At 37.2% G+C, this 20,106-nt stretch overlaps 1 protein-coding gene and 1 pseudogene across 11 annotated transcripts in view; one reads left to right on the forward strand and one right to left on the reverse strand.

Moving 5' to 3' along the window:
• The window catches only part of RABGAP1L (RAB GTPase activating protein 1 like), an 865,831-nt gene that overhangs the window by 202,939 nt on the left and 642,786 nt on the right, over positions 1 to 20,106 (forward strand). For all 11 annotated transcript variants that reach the window (XM_063627303.1, XM_063627307.1, XM_063627305.1 and 8 more), the window contains one exon: positions 4,687 to 4,780. In XM_063627303.1, coding sequence (XP_063483373.1) covers positions 4,687 to 4,780 — 94 coding nt within the window. The remainder of the gene's footprint in view (positions 1 to 4,686; positions 4,781 to 20,106) is intronic.
• On the reverse strand, positions 722 to 1,765 carry LOC134734796 (UAP56-interacting factor-like; annotated as a pseudogene).

Consider the following 20,106-nt stretch of genomic DNA (forward strand, 5'->3'; position numbering starts at 1 on the left):
TACACTAAATCCAAACAGTATACCTAGGACCTGAGTTTTGAGTTTTTCGTCTCAGTTATTTGTCCTTCAAGTTACTACTTCCTCTTATGCTTTCTTTTACTAACCAAATTTTCAGATTTTTACATTGGACCTTCTCCTCCAAGGCCCTATCGGACAACTTTGTAAATATGCATTTACAGCCTTTAAACACTAACATTTTAAACTGAGACTAATTCCTGCAACCACATTTCTTGTTAAAAGTTCAGCACTAGGCTGGGCGTGATGGCTCACGCCTGTCATCCCAGCGCTTTGGGAGGCTGAGGTGGACAGATCACTTGAGGTCAGGAGTTTGAGACCCACCTGGCCAAAATGGTGAAACCTCATCTCTACTAAAAATCTAAAAAAAAATTAGCTGGGTTTGGTGGCGGGCCCCTGTAGTCCCAGCTACTTTGGAGGCTGAGACAGGAGAATCACTTGAACCCAAAAGGTGAAGGTTGCAGTGAGCCGAGATGGTGCCACTGCACTCCAGCCTGGGCGACAGAGCCAGACTCCATCTCCAGAGGAAAAAAAAATGTTTAGCACTAGCAATATCTTTCTGCCATTTTCTTCTGCTCAAGGAGCTAAAGAAGTCAAACAGATAATGGTTCTGCCTGAGCCATTTGTGAAGTCTAAGAACAGATACGTATACTCCCTGTTATTCTTTCAGGGCATTATTTTATCCTTTTTTTTAAACCTTGAAAAATAAGTGTTACTTAGCCTTATAAATATTTTGAAGTAAAGTTTCTGAATTTCTGTGAAGAACCCTTCAAGCAATTCAGCTTTTCAAACACAGTCGTCACACAATAGTCGCTGTAACGTGGGATTTATTCCACAGTTAAAAAGTGACTTCCTCCTCTGTTATATGTGAGAGTGGCTCTTTGTTTTCTCAGGATCCCAAACTGCTCATTCAAAGCCATCTCTATCTGTTTTCTAATACTATTTATGTCAAATTGTAGGGGAACACCCGTTGGAACTTTCTTTACATTCTCTTGCTGCCGTGTTTTAAAGAATGAAGGTATAGCAATATGAATTAATCATGGTTTCTCAGTTGCTGGGCATGGTACTGTTCCAGAGTTATCAGTAGATACAGTCAAATTCCTGTGTTTGTGATAGAAGTCTGGTGCTGACTAGTTCTCTTTGTTACTACATCATCTAGCAGTTGTTCCGTGTTCAACTGGGCCTGAACCTTCTTCAGGCCTCTTCCGAAAAGAAAAGTTACCTGTGAAGTGTCTTTCTGATGGCTTAATTTATTTCCTCTCCTGGTAAAATTGGACATAATGTTGTTTTTTCTGTTTAGCTGGTTAGGTCTCTTGAGAACTGCAGCTGGTTTTCTATGCACTTCATTTTGTTTCAGAAGGCTTGCCTTTCTTTTTAACACTGGAAAATAGTGTTCTGTATTCTTGTCACTTAGATGTGGACAATTCATAGGACTAATTCCTTTTCCAATTCCAGATGATTTTCTAACTGCAAGGCCAATGATTATCCATGAGGATGTCTCTTTCCAGGCATTACTCTTCCTCTGCAGCTTAGACTGGTTTACCAAAACCAGAATTCTGTTGGAGTACCCATTGTATTCTCATCCTAAATTGCTGGAGTCTTCTGTTTAGTTTTGGAAAATTCTGCTTTTTTCGTTTCTTTCAACATCCAAAGACGTACCAATTTTGTCAAGGTGTTTGTTGCCGCGGGCTTTCAGCAGCTGTGACAAGGTCACTGTGGCTTCTACCAACTGGGTACCAAACTGGTTCATGGCTGGAAATGTGGTGCTAGAACAGTCAGTGCAGAAGGCCAGAGTTGGAGGCCTTCCACCTCTCATGCACGCACACAAGCAGATTACCGGGCGGTATCCTTGTCCTCCCACCCGTGGTTGCCAGCATAGACCAATTTATCCCATTCCTTTAAATTACTTGATCGTGTTCTCTGGAATACTCTTGAATATACCATAATTTAGTTAGTAAAACATATTGATGGATTGCTGATAGTTCAGTTTCTTACTATTACAAGCAGTGATACACTAAAAATCCTGTTACAAATATGTCTTTCGAGTTATGTGTTTCTGGAGAATAAATTTGATCGAATGATATATTAACTTAGCATCTTAATAAATTCAAAAAGATTGTTCTTATTTAAACATCAACCTTCTTGCCTGTTTCCTTATGCTTTTAGGAAAACTAAGTATTATCAATTTTTATACTCTCTGTCAATGTAATTGGTAGATATGTTTCATTGTTTTAATTTGCATTTAAAAGATTCATGAAATGGGGTTTTCTATAACATTTTTATTTTAGTCATGTTTTAACATATTTTGACCTGTACTGTGTTGATATCCTCAGCTCAGTTTTCTGTTGGATTTTTCTTTATTCTATTGATTAGTAAGATTGTGATATATTAGTGAAAATAGCCATTTGTCAAATGTTGGAAATTTTTTTTGCTTTTAAAAAATATGCATACTCTATACAGTCATAGATTTTTTTAAATTATAGTCAGATTTTTAAATCTTTTTAATGGTATCTTGATTTTGTTCTTATGCTTGGGAATTCCTTTCCCAACAAGAGTATTACGAATTTGAAAGATTTTGTCGTCAGTATTATTGTCTAATTTTTATTGTAATCAAGATTTATAATATCCAGGAATGTTTATTTCCTTTTCTCTTTTTTGTTTTCATTGTGTTCCTAGATTTTGGTCTCTAATTTGGCGTGTACAACATCATCAAATAGCCTGAAACCTTGGCAAATTATTAGTTACTGTGGATCAGAGTAGAGTATTAGATGGGATGATCTTGGATCCTGCTTAATTGAATACCAATTTATAAGTACCTATACTTGGTACCAGTTTATAAGTGGGCCAACTTTCAGTCCTTGTTTGCGTGACATAGTCTGAGTTTAACCTGTCTTCCAGAATAATTTTTTTTTTTTTGAGATGAGGTCTCACTCTGTCACTCAGGCTGGAGTGCAGTGGCACAATCTTGGCTCACTGCAACTGTGGCCACCCAGGCTCAAGTGATCCTCCCATCTCAGCCTCCTGAGTAGCTGGGAGTATAGGAGTATGCCACCATGCCCAGCTAATTTTTTGTAATTTTGATAGAAACAGGGTTTTACCATGTTGCCCAGGCTGGTCTCAAACTCCTGAGCTCAAGCCCTCCTTGGCCTCCCAAAGTGCTGGGATTACAGGCCTGAGCCACTGCACTTGACTGAGAATAATTTTTAATAGTCCCCTTTCACTATAGAAAGTGCCTCAGTTTAAATAAAAAATTATAAATGTTATAAAAGATAGTTGTTTACGTGGGATAGTTCCTCAGGGTATTGTTACACTAAAGCTTTAGTTGTTTCTATTTATATCATTCAGTTGTTTCTATTTACATTACTTCTATAGTAGTAATATTTCATTTGCTTTAACTTTTAAAATATCTGTTATTTTCATGATGAACTTATTACAAGCTTCATATAGTTGCTTATGTGAGGTATTTCTAGAACAGTCATGCTAGTGTGTACTCTCTTTGCCTTCATTTTAATTACCAGAATAATGTTCACTTTTTGCATTAAATGTCCCTTATAATTCTTATTTACCTAGTATTGCTTTAAAGATGATGAAACATTTGTCTCTGTATGTGGACATATTTTGGTTATATTTTACTAAATATGTCATCAAATCTTTTTTGTATGGCTATGACCTAATGTTTTAACCTGGCCAAATAAACCATTACTTATTATGTTAATGTTTTCTGATGTTGCATATACTTGGATCATTGGATTTTGTGGTATGCTAAGTAATACAGATCCCTGTGGGAGCCACTAAATGCCAATCCCTATTATACTGTCACAGTGTTGATAAAACTTTGGTACTTGTTATCTGCCAGATAGATTTTCAGCTATCTTATTTTATTCGATAGTACTTCTCCAGCCTTTTCTTATGTAGTACTGTGTCAAAGACTATTTTATAATAGGTAAATTATGTCTATTGTTCTTTCTTTCCTTTCTCTACTGCCTCTGCTACTGCTTAAAAGGTTTATAGAGTTTAGTATTGGTCGTTTTCACCACCGATTGTAAACTGTAAATCAACCCATATTCTTTCTTAAACTATTATTTTACATTTTGAGGTGTTTTGTAAAATTGCCATATAAAAAGGCCAGTTTCAATTTTCCTTTAGTTAAAAATATCTTTTTTTTTTTACGAATACATCTTAAGAAACCTAACTTTTTTTTTTTTTTTTTTTTTTTTTTACATTTCTGGTTGTGTGTTTATATCATAATATATATGTTTCTCAGTGTTACATTTAGGTATATATGTTGGACCCTTAATTTTTATGTTTGTTGGTCCCATTAATAAAATTTGAGAATATCTGGTGAGTAGAACACCATATAGGAATTTCCAGTTGTGCTACCATTAGCCTTTAAACATTGCTCTTTGGATACAGCTATTTATTTATAGGTATTTTCCATTTCATGTTATGTAAACTGTATATGAGATTTTCATAGAAGTTTGTTCTTTTAAAATATCTAGGCATCGAAGGTAAATTAATGAAGTTCTTACTGTTATTTTTGCAATGCATGTAATAATATGAAGAGAAGCTGGTTTTATTAGACACGGAGTCATGTTTCTTGTTGTACAATATATAAAGTATCTACTGTAATATGTAAAATAATGTTTGTTGGTTTTTGTGTTTCTTCTGCAGAGAGTGATAATGAACTCTCAAGTGGAACAGGTGATGTGTCTAAGGATTGTCCTGAGAAGATCCTATATTCTTGGGGAGAATTGCTAGGAAAATGGTAAAATTTTATTTTTCATACTGAAAATTCTATATTTACATAGTTGATGTTAATTTTTTGTATTAAAATCTGTGTGTTAAAATAGGTTTTAAAGGATTAATACTAAAATCTATCTTAATATCTTAATGTTGTTTAAAAACTTAAAAATTAAAATATAATTTATAGATACTCTTTATGTTTGGCTAGGTTTTCCCCCCAAGTATGGTTTTATTTAACTTGCTTTTAGAAGACGTCTTTGTCTTATTATTTCACTCAGACCTTATTATTTGTCTTATTATTTCACATCATTTAGCACAGTCAATTTCATGCTATATTGCCAATGCATTTAAATGTCTACTGTTAAAGGGTTACATTTTTTTAAAACCAAGTCTATTACCACTAAAACGGGCTGTATAGTTTAGAATTTCTTATTTTACACTGATTGTTAACTGACAAAGCTTGTTTCATTCTTTCTGACTAAAACTATTACTTTAAATTTTGGCGTATTTTATGTGGAATTACAAAAAAAGTACTCTGTTTATATTATAGTAAGTACTTTTTATATTTATGATAAATACATTTTTAAATGTATGTTGGTGTAATGAAAAAATCCTGCCAACAAAATACTTCCCCATATTAGTATAGACATAGAAATTCAATTTATTGTTGAATATGCATATCAGATTACATGCATGTGGGTAGTCCAGGGGAGACTACAAAGTCTGGGCAGAATTTCACAGTTCAGTAGAAGAAAGAATAATGTAAACCTCTTTTCTCTTTTCAAGAGAAAAGTGGATGTTCTTTATGATAGTCTGTATGCATCCTGAGAGTTTCCTTAGTTGTAATTTAGGAAATATGTATTTACAGTTCCAACGGTTGGAATACTGATGATTTTTCCTTGTAAAATCTGGAGATTAGGTTTATCAAATTTGGACCAAAGTATTGGGCCTGTTACTGTTTTTAAGGAGATAAACCCTGAATGGCCAGCTGCTTCTCCTTTTTAAGCAAAGAAAATTTCATTTTATTTATCCTTATACATATCACATAAAATGAACACATTTCAGAGAATTTATTTAACTCATTAATGAATGTCAACATAAAATAATCAAAAGGGTCAGAATCTAATTTAAAGGTAATTTATTCAATAGCAAAATATGAGCATGGACCACCCAGAAACACCACCTCTAAAGGAATGCAGTCAGTGGTCCAAAGTAGGGAAGTTAAGATTTCATTTATATAGGCAGAGGCACAGGAGTTTTTAGCAGGATTATGACATTATTCATACAGGGCTGGTGCATAGTTACAGCAGTTTGGTTGGTTATAGGCAGTGCTTTTTTTGGCGGGGGGATGTTAAAAAATTTTTTTTAACTCTTTTTATAGAGGGTACAATAATCATAGGTTTTCTGTTATTTGGTCTAAGTGAAGCAGAATGACAAAAGGGATGTTAATCTATAACAAGGGTCATTAATGAAGAAGGCAGGAGGTTTTGGTCCTTGACATCATTTAATTCTCTCTAGTTATTGTACAAAACAAGAAAAATGTGATTTAATGTATAATCCAAGAACAGAAGTTGTAACCATATGTGACTCAGATAACAGTCACATCTCTCTCAAGACTTAAAGTGTTGTTGTTTTTTTTTATTTCAACAGCTTTTAGGTTTTATTTTCACATGGAGCACCAATAAGGTATTAGAGCCAATCAAAATAAGGATTTGATTTAGAGATTTATTTTCTTTACCTGGCAATTCATTTGCATTGCCATGAATGGGAGTCATTTGCATAGCTATGGACAGTAAACTTTGCATTGCCATTATGTTATATATGTTGAGAGTTGTAAACTAGCCTAGTCAAAGACAAAGGCACACACTTCTATGTTGTCACCCAATTCCTGGATGTTCCAGCCATTCTATTGAAATGATGTTCAGTAATCATTTTGTCCATTTCAAAAATCTTACACAATTTTACCCCACACTATATCCAGGATATAATTTACTCATTTGCAAGCATTGTCCACCTAAATCTATCTCATATGTTTTTATCTGTTTTGTTTAGGGTTACTCTCTTCCTTTACTTTAAGATGAACAGTTCTCTTTTTAGATGGTCCTGAGTTGGGACAGCTTCAATGGGGGATGGAGGGCGGCAGGAAGTGAGATGGTAGAGTATGTTCTAGTTAGAGGCAGATGACTTTTTCAGTCTCAGACCAGGCTGGGAAACAGGAAACATGCTAAACTTTTTAAACAGAAGCATTTTAATGCAGATAATTGGCTTACAATGTGTTAGAAGGTTGAGAGAGCAGAAAGGAGACATTATGATTGGAGTAACCCAAGTAGTAGGAAACAGCTATGGCCTATAGGACTGGAGAAATAAAATGAAAGAAGTATTGTTACCAGAGTCTAGGAACTCAGAGGAGGTCTGAGGAGCTGATGCAGGGATCTCTGAAGAGGGCTGCATCCTGGTTGCTTAGAATTATGAGGATCCTCATAGCAGCTAGTGTTTAGAAAGAACTGTCAGGGCAGGGGACAACTGTTTAGTTCCACACTTCTGAAGAGATACCCAGATCTTGGAGTGGGTGGGGAGGACCACATCATTGGTGCTGGTACTTGTTAGCCTGGCTAGTATTAGTATTTTTCAGGAGTTAACGGTATAGCTGGTGCTGGCAATGGAATTCCTTCTTCCATTCTTCTGCCTTCCAACTGTACATGACTATTACTCATGGGCAGAACCTAACCTGGAAGCCAGTGGGCAAGGGAGTTTGGGATATGTAGTCTGCAGATTTTCAGCCCTTACATCTTTGAGCAGAATACAGAAGGGTGGACTTGTAGCTGATAGCAGTGGGTAAATGACTACAAAAGGGTAAAAGCTGGGCCTAATTCTCATTTACCCATTTATCTGGGCCAATTGAATTAGGCTTTCCTAATACCCAACATTTTTAGATAGAGATTTATTTATTAGGAGCACTGATAAGAAAAAAAAAAAAACAGCACCAACAACTTGTCCTAATCTTCTTCATTTTTGGTCTGAAAGTGAACTTTTATGGTCCAACCATATGGATGTGATTGATAGCATTGGATATAATGGTAGCATATGCATTGATACCACGGCTTGGCTTCTACTGTTACATGGTTTCTTCCTTTCCCACTTCAAGTTATTTGCTGGGGGAAGGCTTAGGAATTTACATGGACCTCCATGCACCATAGAAATAAGCAACATGTCTCCTGTGGCAACTCTACTCTCTGGCCAGAATTTATTTTTCCCTGTTTCTCTGGTGAAGAACAGGGGCATAGTCTTCCATTGTGGCCACTGCATAAAACAAGGGCTCCCTTCTTACTGGATCTCTCATTACTGAGAATTGGGTGCTTACTTTTTACGGGCCCAACACATTCTTTCTAGTATAGCAAAATACACAACACCTAAAACTAATACCTTATACTCCAATTGAAATTAATCAGCGAAACAGCTCTTAGATATCTATATATATAGGTATTGTAGAAACTAATTTTCTTTGGATAAGATGTTTCTTCTTGTCCGTAATTTACTCCCAAAGGCAAAATAATTTCAACTTGATAAGATCTATGGAAGGGGAATATAATTTAGTGGGAAAAATACATTATGCTTAAACTCAGAACTGAATTAGACTTCCAGTTGTAGTGCTAACTTGATAGGTAGCTTGTACAAGTTATTTAACATTTTTGGGTTCCATTTTTCCAGTGAAGCTTTTATAAACTTGCTCATGTATGCATGCTTTGTCTTTCAGAAATGGAATAATGTTTGCAAAGTTTTTTTGCGTATTTTGTTTTTCTTTTTCCTAGCCCTTAGATTGAGAAAATACCTTAATTTTTATTGTCTTTTTATGGTTTGGGATTATGTCACCATTCTTGAGGAATTTACAGTAACAGTCTGGACTCTTTCATTTAAGAGAATATGCACAAACATCTCACTTTCTTGATTGTTAGGTGAAATTTAGTTAAAAGTCCACACGCTTATTGGGAGAAATGGCAAGGTGAGAATGTTTGGGGAGGGAAGTAGAGACAGACATTGGATTTTTGTCAGTCAAGTTTCTTTTGATTTTAAATTATTTATTCATTACATTTTCTACATGGCAGTTAATATTCTAAAACTATAAACAAAATTTAATATAGAAAAAATATTATGCTTTTCTTTTTTGCCTTTGCATGTTATTTCAAAATAGATTTAAAATTCATGGCATATTATATTAGAAAACTAGTCTGTCAATGATCTAAGCTTCTATCTTTAGATACTAGGAAAAAAGAGAAAAACCCAAAGCAAGCAGAAGCAAGGAAATAAGAACAGAAATAAATGGAATTGAGAAGAACGCTACAGAAAATCAGTCAAACTGCAGCTGATTTTTATAAAGATTAATATATTTGATAAAGATAACCATCTAACTAGACTGATCAAGAAAAACAAGGGAGAGAGAAAACACAGATACAAGAATCAAAGAGGCTACGTCATTACAAATCACTACAGACATTACAAGGATATAAAAGAATATTACAAGAAACTCACTGTCTATAAATTTAGAAGCTTAGGTGAAATCAACAAACACTTGAAAGTCATAAATTGCCAAAGCTTACTGGAAATAAATAACCTGAATAGTCCTATATTAGCTGACAACATTGAATTCATAGTTTAAAAGTTTTCAGTAGAGAAAATTTGAGGCCAAACTGGCAAATTCTACCAAATATTTAAGAAAAAAATAATAAGACTGGGCACAGTGGCTCATGCCTATAATCCCAGCACTTCAGGAGGCTGAGGCGAGCCGATCACTTGAGGTCATGAGTTTGAGACCAGCCTAGCCAACATAATGAAACCCCGTCTCTACTAAAAATACCAAAAAAATTAGCCAGGCATGGTGGTGTACACCTGTAATCTCAGCTACTTGGGAGGCTGAGGCAGAAGAATTGCCTGAGCCTAGGAGGCAGAGGTTGCAGTGAGCTCAGATTGCACCACTGCACTCCAGCCAGTGACAGAGAAAGACTGTCAGAAAGTAAAGTAAAATAAATTAAAGAAAAGGAAAGAAGGAAGGAAGGAGAGAAAGAGAGAGAGAGATAGAGAAAGAAAGAGAAGGAAGGAACGAAAGAGAGAGATAAAGAAAAGAAAGAAAGAAGGAAAGAAAGGGAAGCAAAGAAAGGAAGAAAGAAAGAAAGAAAGAAAATGAAAGAGAAGGAAGGAAAGGAAGGAAGGAAAGGAAAGAAGGAAGGAAGGAAGGAAAAGAAGGAAGGAAGGAAAATATATATAAATTTTACATAAACTTTCCAGAATATATAAGTGAAGGAAATGCTTTCCAGCTAATTTATGTCATTTGCTTACCATGATATCAAAACCAGATGAAAATATTACAAAAAAGAAAATTGCAGACCAGTGTCCCTCATGAATATAGACTAAAAAAGCCTTAACAAGTCCTAGCATATCAAATCCAACAATATATAAATTTAAAAAAGAATAATGTTGCATGACTATGTGGGACGTATTTTGGGAATGCAAGGCTGCTTTGACATTTGAAAATAAATCAGTGTTATTGACATATCAATAGGCTAAAGAAGAAAAACCATATAATCATTTCAATAGGTGCAGAAAAAGCATTTGACCCAATTCAGCATTCATTCTTGATTTAAAAAAAACCAAAAAACCAAAAAACCAAAAAAAACTCTGAGCAAGCTAGGAATACAAGGGAGCTTTCTTAACCTGATAAAACGTACCTATGAAAAACCTGCAGCTAACATCTAACTTAAGAATGACAGATCACGGGGGTGGAGCCAAGATGGCCGAATAGGAACAGCTCCAGTATATAGCTCCGAGCCTGAGCGACACAGAAGACGGGTGATTTCTGCATTTGTTTGAGGTACCGGTTTCATCTCACTAGGGAGTGCCAAACAGTGGGTGCAGGACAATTGGTGCAGCGCACTGTGCGTGAGCCGAAGCAGAGCGAGGCATTGCCTCACTCGGGAAGTGCAAGGGGTCAGGGAGTTCCCTTTCCTAGTCAAAGAAAGGGGTAACAGATGGCACCTGGAATATCGGGTCAGTCCCAACCTAATACTGCGCTTTTCCAATGGGCCTGGAAAACAGCACACCAGGAGTTTGTGTCCCGCACCTGGCTCAGAGGGTCCTATGCCCACGGAGTCTGGCTGATTGCTAGCACAGCAGTCTGAGATCAAGCTGCAAGGCGGCAGCGAGGCTGGGGGAGGGGCGCCCGCCATTGCCCAGGCTTGCTTAGGTAAACAAAGCAGCCAGGAAGCTCAAACAGGGTGGAGCCCACCACAGCTCAAGGAGGCCTGCCTGCCTCTCTAGGCTCCACCTCTGGGGGCAGGGCACAGACAAACAAAAAGTCAGCAGGAACCTCCACAGACTTAAATGTCCCTGTCTGACTGACAGCTTTGAAGAGAGTAGTGGTTCTCCCAGCACGCAGCTGGAGATCTGAGAACGGACAGACTGCCTCCTAAAGTGGGTCCCTCACCCCTGAGCAGCCTAACTGGGAGGCACCCCCCGAATAGGGACAGACTGACACCTCACTTGGCCGGGTACTCCTCTGAGACAAAACTTCCAGAGGAACTATCAGACAGCTGAACTTGTGGTCTCACGAAAATCCGCTGTTGTGCAGCCACCGTTGCTGACACCCAGCCAAACAGGGTCTGGAGTGGACCTCTAGTAAACTCCAACAGACCTGCAGCTGAGGGTCCTGTCTGGTAGAAGGAAAACTAACAAACAGAAAGGACATCCACACCAAAAACCCATCTGTACATCACCATCATCAAAGACCAAAAGTAGATAAAACCACAAAGATGGGGAAAAAACAGAGCAGAAAAACTGGAAACTCTAAAAAGCAGAGCACCTCTCCTCCTCCAAATGAACGCAGTTCCTCACCAGCAACGGAACAAAGCTGGATGGAGGATGACTTTGACAAGTTCAGAGAAGAAGGCTTCAGACGATCAAACTACTCTGAGCTACGGGAGGAAATTCAAAACAATAGCAAAGAAGTTAAAAACTTTGGAAAAAAATTAGAAGAATGGATAACTAGAATAACCAATGGAGAGAAGGGCTTAAAGGAGCTGATGGAGCTGAAAGCCAAGTTTCGAGAACTACGGGAAGATTGCAGAAGCCTCAGTACCAGATGCGATCAACTGGAAGAAAGGGTATCGCTGATGGAAGATGGAATGAATGAAATGAAGCGAGAAGGGAAGTTTAGAGAAAAAAGAAGAAAAAGAAATGAACAAAGCCTCCAAGAAATTTGGGACTATGTGAAAAGACCAAACCTACGTCTGATTGGTGTACCTGAAAATGACGGGGAGAATGGAACCAAGCTGGAAAACACTCTGCAAGATATTATCCAGGAGAACTTCCCCAATCTAGCAAGGCAGGCCAACATTCAGATTCAGGAAATACAGAGAATGCCACAAAGATACTCCTCGAGAGAGCAACTCCAAGACACATAATTGTCAGATTCACCAAAGTTGAAATGAAGGAAAAAATGTTAAGGGCAGCCAGAGAGAAAGGTCGGGTTACCCACAAAGGGAAGCCCATCAGACTAACAGCTGATCTCTCAGCAGAAACTCTACAAGCCAGAAGAGAGTGGGGGCCGATATTCAACATTCTTAAAGAAAAGAATTTTCAACCCAGAATTTCATATCCAGCCAAACTAAGCTTCATAAGTGAAGGAGAAATAAAATACTTTACGGACAAGCAAACGCTGAGTGATTTTGTCACCACCAGGCCTGCCCTAAAAGAGCTCCTGAAGGAAGCACTAAACATGGAAAGGAACAACCGGTACCAGCCCCTGCAAAAACATGCCAAATTGTAAAGACCATCGAGGCTAGGAAGAAACTATAGCAACTAACGAGCAAAATAACCAACTAACATCATAATGACAGGATCAGATTCACACATAACAATATTAACGTTAAATGTAAATGGGCTAAATGCTCCAATCAAAAGACACAGACTGGCAAACTGGATAAGGAGTCAGGACCCATCAGTGTGCTGTATTCAGGAAACCCATCTCACGTGCAGAGACACACATAGACTCAAAATAAAGGGATGGAGGAAGATCTATCAAGCAACTGGAAAACAAAAAAAGGCAGGGTTTGCAATTCTAGTCTCTGATAAAATAGACTTTAAACCAACAAAGATCAAAAGAGACAAAGAAGGCCATTACGTAATGGTAAAGGGATCAATTCAACAAGAAGAGCTAACTATCCTAAATATATATGCACCCAACACAGGAGCACCCAGATTCATAAAGCAAGTCCTGAGTGACCTACAAAGGGACTTAAACTCCCACACAATAATAATGGGAGATTTTAACACCCCACTGTCAACATTAGACAGATCAACGAGACAGAAAGTTAACAAGGATATGCAGGAATTGAACTCAGCTCTGCATAAAGTGGACCTAATAGACATCTACGGAACTCTCCACCCCAAATCAACAGAATATACATTTTTCTCAGCACCACACCACACCTATTCCAAAATTGACCAGATAGTTGGAAGTAAAGCTCTCCTCAGCAAATGTAAAAGAACAGAAATTATAACAAACTGTCTCTCAGACCACAGTGCAATCAAACTAGAACTCAGGATTAAGAAACTCACTCAAAACCGCTCAACTACATGGAAACTGAATGACTATTGGGTAGTCATGAAGGCAGAAATAAAGATGTTCTTTGAAACCAACGAGAACAAAGACACAACATACCAGAATCTCTGGGACACGTTCAAAGCAGTGTGTAGAGGGAAATTTATAGCACTAAATGCCCACAAGAGAAAGCAGGAAAGATCCAAAATTGACACCCTAACATCACACCCTAACATCACAATTAAAAGAACTAGAAAAGCAAGAGCAAACACATTCAAAAGCTAGCAGAAGGCTAGAAATAACTAAAATCAGAGCAGAACTGAAGGAAATAGAGACACAAAAAACCCTTCAAAAAATTAATGAATCCAGGAGCTGGTGTTTTTGAAAAGATCAACAAAATTGATAGACTGCTAGCAAGACTAATAAAGAAGAAAAGAGAGAAGAATCAAATAGATGCACTAAAAAATGAAAAAGGGGATATCACCACCGATCCCACAGAAATACAATCTACCATCAGAGAATACTACAAACACCTCTATGCAAATAAACTAGAAAATCTAGAAGAAATGGATAAATTCCTCGACAAATACACCCTCCCAAGACTAAACCAGGAAGAAGTTGAATCTCTGAATAGACCAATAACAGGCTCTGAAATTGTGGCAATAATCAATAGCTTACCAACCAAAAAGAGTCTAGGACCTGATGGATTCACAGCCGAATTCTACCAGAGGTACAAGGAGGAACTGGTACCATTCCTTCTGAAACTATTCCAATCGATAGAAAAAGAGGGAATCCTCCCTAACACATTTTATGAGGCCAGCATCATCCTGATAGAAAAGCCTGGCAGAGACATAACCAAAAAAGAGAATTTCAGGCCAATATCTTTGATGAACATTGATGCAAAAATCCTCAATAAAATATTGGCAAACCGAATCCAGCAGCACATCAAAAAGCTTATACACCATGATCAAGTGGGCTTCATCCCTGTCATGCAAGGCTGGTTCAACATACGCAAATCAATAAATGTAATCCAGCATATAAACAGAACCAAAGACAAAAACCACATGATTATCTCAATAGATGCAGAAAAGGCCTTTGACAAAATTCAACAACCTTCATGCTAAAAACTCTCAATAAATTAGGTATTGATGGGACATATCTCAAAATAATAAGAGCTATCTATGACAAACCCATGGCCAATATCATACTGAATGGGCAAAAACTGGAAGCATTCCCTTTGAAAACTGGCACAAGACAGGGATGTCCTCTCTCACCACTCCTATTCAACATAGTGCTGGAAGTTCTGGCCAGGGCAATCAGGCAGGAGAAGGAAATAAAGGGCATTCAATTAGGAAAAGAGGAAGTCAAATTGTCCCTGTTTGCAGATGACATGATTGTATATCTTGAAAACCCCATTGTCTCAGCCCAAAATCTCCTCAAGGTGATTAGTAACTTCAGCAAAGTCTCAGGATACAAAATCAATGTACAAAAATCACAAGCATTCTTGTACACCAATCACAGACAGAGAGCCAGATCATGAGTGAACTCCCATTCACAATTGCTTCAAAGAGAATAAAATACCTAGGAATCCAACTTACAAGGGATGTGAAGGACCTCTTCAAGGAAAACTACAAACCACTGCTCAATGAAATAAAAGAGGATACAAACAAATGGAAGAACATTCCATGCTCATGGGTTGGAAGAATCAATGTCGTGAAAATGGCCATACTGCCCAAGGTAATTTATAGATTCAATGCCATCTCCATCAAGCTACCAATGACTTTCTTCACAGAATTGGAAAAAACTACTTTAAAGTTCATATGGAACCAAAAAAGAGCCCGCATCGCCAAGTCAATCCTTAGCCAAAAGAACAAAGCTGGAGACATCACGCTACCTGACTTCAAACTATACTACAAGGCTACAGTAACCAAAACAGCATGGTACTGGTACCACAACAGAGACATAGATCAATGGGACAGAACAGAGCCCTCAGAAATGATGCCGCATATCTACAACTATCTGATCTTTGACAAACCTGACAAAAACAAGAAATGGGGAAAGGATTCCCTATTTAATAAATGGTGCTGGGAAAACTGGCTAGCCATATGTAGAAAGCTGAAACTGGATCCCTTCCTTACACCTTATACAAAAATTAATTTAAGATGGATTAAAGACTTAAATGTTAGACCTAAAACCATTAAAATCCTACAAGAAAACCTAGGCAATACCATTCAGGACATAGGTGTGGGCAAGGACTTCATGTCTAAAACACCAAAAGCAATGGCAACAAAAGCCAAAATTGACAAATCGGATCTAATTAAACTAAAGAGCTTCTGCACAGGAAAAGAAACTACCATCAGAGTGAACAGGCAACCTACAGAATCGGAGAAAATTTTTGCAACCTACTCATCTGACAAAGGGCTAATATCCAGAATCTACAATGAACTCAAACAAATTTACAAGAAAAAAACAAACAACCCCATCAAAAAATGGGCAAAGGACATGAACAGACACTTCTCAAAAGAAGACATTTATGCAGCCAAAAAACACATGAAGAAATGCTCATCATCACTGGCCATCAGAGAAATGCAAATCAAAACCACAGTGAGATACCATCTCACACCAGTTAGAATGGCCATCATTAAAAAATCAGGAAACAACAGGTGCTGGAGAGGTTGTGGAGAAATAGGAACACTTTTACACTGTTGGTGGGACTGTAAACTAGTTCAACCGTTGTGGAAGTCAGTGTGGTGATTCCTCAGGGATCTAGAACTGGAAATACCATTTGACCCAGCCATCCCATTACTGGGTATATACCCAAAGGGCTATAAATCATGCTGCTATAAAGACACATGCACACGTATGTTTATTGCGGCACTATTCACAATAGCAAAGAGTTGGAACCAACCCAAATGTCCAACAACGATAGACTGGATTAAGAAAATGTGGCACATATACACCATGGAATACTATGCAGCCGTAAAAAATGATGAGTTCGTGTCCTTTGTAGGGACATGGATGAAACTGGAAAACATCATTCTCAGTAAACTATCGCAAGGACAAAAAACCAAACACCGCATGTTCTCACTCATAGGTGGGAATTGAACAATGAGAGCTCATGGACACAGGAAAGGAAACATCACACTCCGGGGACTGTTGTGGGGTTGGGGGAGGGGAGAGGGACACCATTAGGAGATATACCTAATGCTAAATGACCAGTTAATGGGTGCAGGAAATCAACATGGCACATGGATACATAGGTAACAAACCTGCACATTGTGCACATGTACCCTAAAACCTAAAGTATAAAAAAAAAAAAAAAAAAAAAAGGATGACAGATCCCAAGACTGGGAATAAGGTAGGGATATCTACTCTCATGACTCTTACTCAACTTAGTACTAGAGGTCTTAGCAAGTATAATAGGCAAGAAAAAGGAATAAAAGGCAAACAAGATTGGAAATGAAAATATAACACTGTGTCTATTTGCAGAGATGTGATTGTCTGTGTAGAAAACCCCAAGGAATCTACAAAACAAACAAACAAAACTCCTAGATCTAATAAATGAGTTTTACAGTGTTAAAAGATAGAAGATCAATATGTGCACATCAGTTTCATTTCTATATACTGGCAGTGAAAAATTGGAAATAGAAATTTTGAAACAAAAAAGCACCATAAAAGAAAACCATGAAATAGAGAAAAATCTAACATATTGTGAGCTAGATACATACTTTGACATACTAGAAAACAGTAATCAAAGACATCAAAGAAGACAAATAAATGAAGATATATGCTATGTTCATGGAATGAAAAAGTCTCAGTAGTGTGAAGATTTCAGTTATTCCCAAACTGATCTTAAAATTAGTGCAATTCCAATAAAAATCTCAGCAGATTTTTTGGTAGCAACCAACAAGCTGATTTTATTTATTTATTTATTATTATTATTATTATTATACTTTAAGTTTTAGGGTACATGTGCACAATGTGCGGGTTTGTTACATTTATATAGAAAGGCAGAGTAACTGGAATAGCCAAAACTGTTATGAAAGTGAAGAACACAATGGAAAGGCATATTACCTGATTTGTAGGTTTACTGTAGAACTACAGTAATCAAAAGAGTATTGATACAAGGATAGACACTGAAATTAGTGGCATAGAAAACAGAGTTCAGAAATAGAGCCGTGCAATCTAAACAGACGTTTTCTAAGGAAGACATACAAATGGCCAAGTAGCACATAAAAAGATGCTCAATATCATTAACCATCAGGGAAATGCCCATCAAAGCTACAGTGAGATACCACGTCATACCCACTACGATGTCAATCATTACAAAGATGGATAATAACAAGTGTTGGCAAGAATGTGGAGACATTGAAAACGTAGCATAGCAACTGCAACTCTCATATGTTGCTGGTGGAAATACAAAATGGTGCAGCCATTTTGGAAAATAGCATGGTATTTTATAAAATGGAAGACCCTTCTTATACCACCCCAGCAATTCCAATCCCACTGCTGTGTGTTTACCAAAGTGAAATTAAAACCTGTATGTGAATGTTTATGGTAGCCTTGTTCATAATTACCCCAAACAGCAAACAACCCAAATGTCCTTCAAAAGTAAATGGATCAACCAACTGTGGTATATTCATTCTGTGGAATACTACTGAGCAATTAAAAGAATGAACTGATATACATTACAAGCGATGGATCTCAAGTGCATCATGTTAAGTGACCTATGCCAAAGTCAAGTGACTTAATACTATGTTATTCCATTTGTATGAAATTCTGGAAAAGCCAAAACTATCATCATAGGAAGCATGTCAGTAGTTGTTAAGGACTGGTGGTATTGACTACAAGAGGGTCCAGGGAATTTGGGTGTGGGGGGAATGAGGGAACTATCCTATATCTTGGTTATGGTGGTGCTCACACACCTATATGCATTTGTCAAAACTCACAGAATTGTATACTAAAAAAGTGAATTTTACTCTGTATAGATTGTGCCTTACATAAATAGCAAAAAAGAAAAAAAGCCCAGAGTCTTAACTGCTAGTAGGTACTGAAGCAAGAATAGTATCACTAAACCAAAAAAAGGAAAAAAAGGAAAAAAAAGGAAATTTATGTCTTATACATAGATGGCTATTTGAAGTGTGTTCTTTTCTCCTGTCGGAACAGTTCCTTCATTATACCTTGCAGATCCATTTTTCTCTCTTTATTTTGTAATATTTATTATAGGTAACTCTGTCTTAACTTTTCTCTTCTTATCCTGCAAAGTTGTGTCAAATACACATGACCTCCTTAAAGTCACTGTTGTTTTAGAGACATCTCCTACAGTTCCTGGAGTATAGTAGGTGCTCAATTCATATTTATTGACTGAATTTTTGGATGAAATATCTCTTACCACTACAGATTTCTGTCCAATTTTATGAACATTTTATATATCGATATTTGGTAATTATTTTTGTCTTATACAGTGTTTTAAGAAATCTAAGTTATAATATTCTCCATTAGGTTGCACATAGATTCATTTATCTTGTATCTGGCTTCATCTTGAACCCTGAGAATGTTACTTGACTAATTTGTGTCTTGATCATGTCATGGTGAGATATTTTGATTTAACCGTTTTACAAACATCATTCTGACTGCCCAGTGAAAAATGGAATATAAGGGAACAAAGATGGAAGCAGGCAGAATAGGTAGAATGCTATTGTAAATAATCCAGGGGAGAGATGATTATGTCTTGCACCAGGCTGGTAGCAGAGGGTGACATGCGATCAGATTCTGGATATATTTTAAGAGAGTACTGATTGTATTTGCTTCTGTTTTCTGTGTGGCCTGAGAAAAATAAATAACTGGCCACTGATGTCAGAGTTTTTGGCTTGAGCTACTAGAAGACTTGCTGTTTACTCAAATATAGAAGAGAGCTTTGGAGGATAAAATCAAGATTTTGGAGATGTTGAGATGCATTTAAGACATCCAAGTGACTATGTCCATTAATCAATTTCATATAACGTTGAGTTCAAGGAAAAGATAGGGAAGGAAATATGAGTTTGGGAGTCATCAGTATATAGATGGTTTTTAAAGCTGTTAGAATGAAATGGGTGAGATTACTTACGGAGCGAGTTTAGATGAAGACATCATCCAAAGACTGCACCCTTGACCACTCCAGTGTTTGGGAGTTGGAAGTATGAGGAGGATCAGGCAAAGGAGCCCAAGAGAGCGCAACCAGTGAGGTAGGAGGAGAGTCAAGATAGAAATCAAGTAAACTAAGTCTATCAAGAAGGAGACAGTAATCAAGTGCTGATAGGTGAAGTCCGATGAAGCCTAGAAATCCACTGGATTCAACAATTTAGGTGTCACTGGTGATCTTAAGAACAGTTTCAATAGAGAGGCAGGAATGAAAGCCCAGCTGGATTGGAAATCAGCAGATATAGATAGCTCTTAAAAATAGTTTTGCTATAAAAGGATGATAGGAAATGAGGACACATTAGTAAGTGGATTGGGGTTGAGAGTTTTTTATTAAAATGTGTAATATAACATGTTTGTATGTTGTTAGAAAGGATGTAACAGAGAAAATTCGATAGCATCAGAGAAAGAGGACATAATTGTAGGATAAGTTGATGAATAGGCAAGAAAAGATGTGTATGTTGACTAGTGGAGGGGTTGGATTTGGGAGCAGAGATAGCTCATTGTAACAGAAGGAAAGGTGAGGCATGGCTACAGAGGTAATAACTGACAGTTCAGTGTACTTACTATGTGCCAGGTTC

The sequence above is a fragment of the Symphalangus syndactylus genome, chromosome 12, assembly GCF_028878055.3.
Source record: "Symphalangus syndactylus isolate Jambi chromosome 12, NHGRI_mSymSyn1-v2.1_pri, whole genome shotgun sequence".
NCBI lineage: Eukaryota > Metazoa > Chordata > Mammalia > Primates > Hylobatidae > Symphalangus > Symphalangus syndactylus.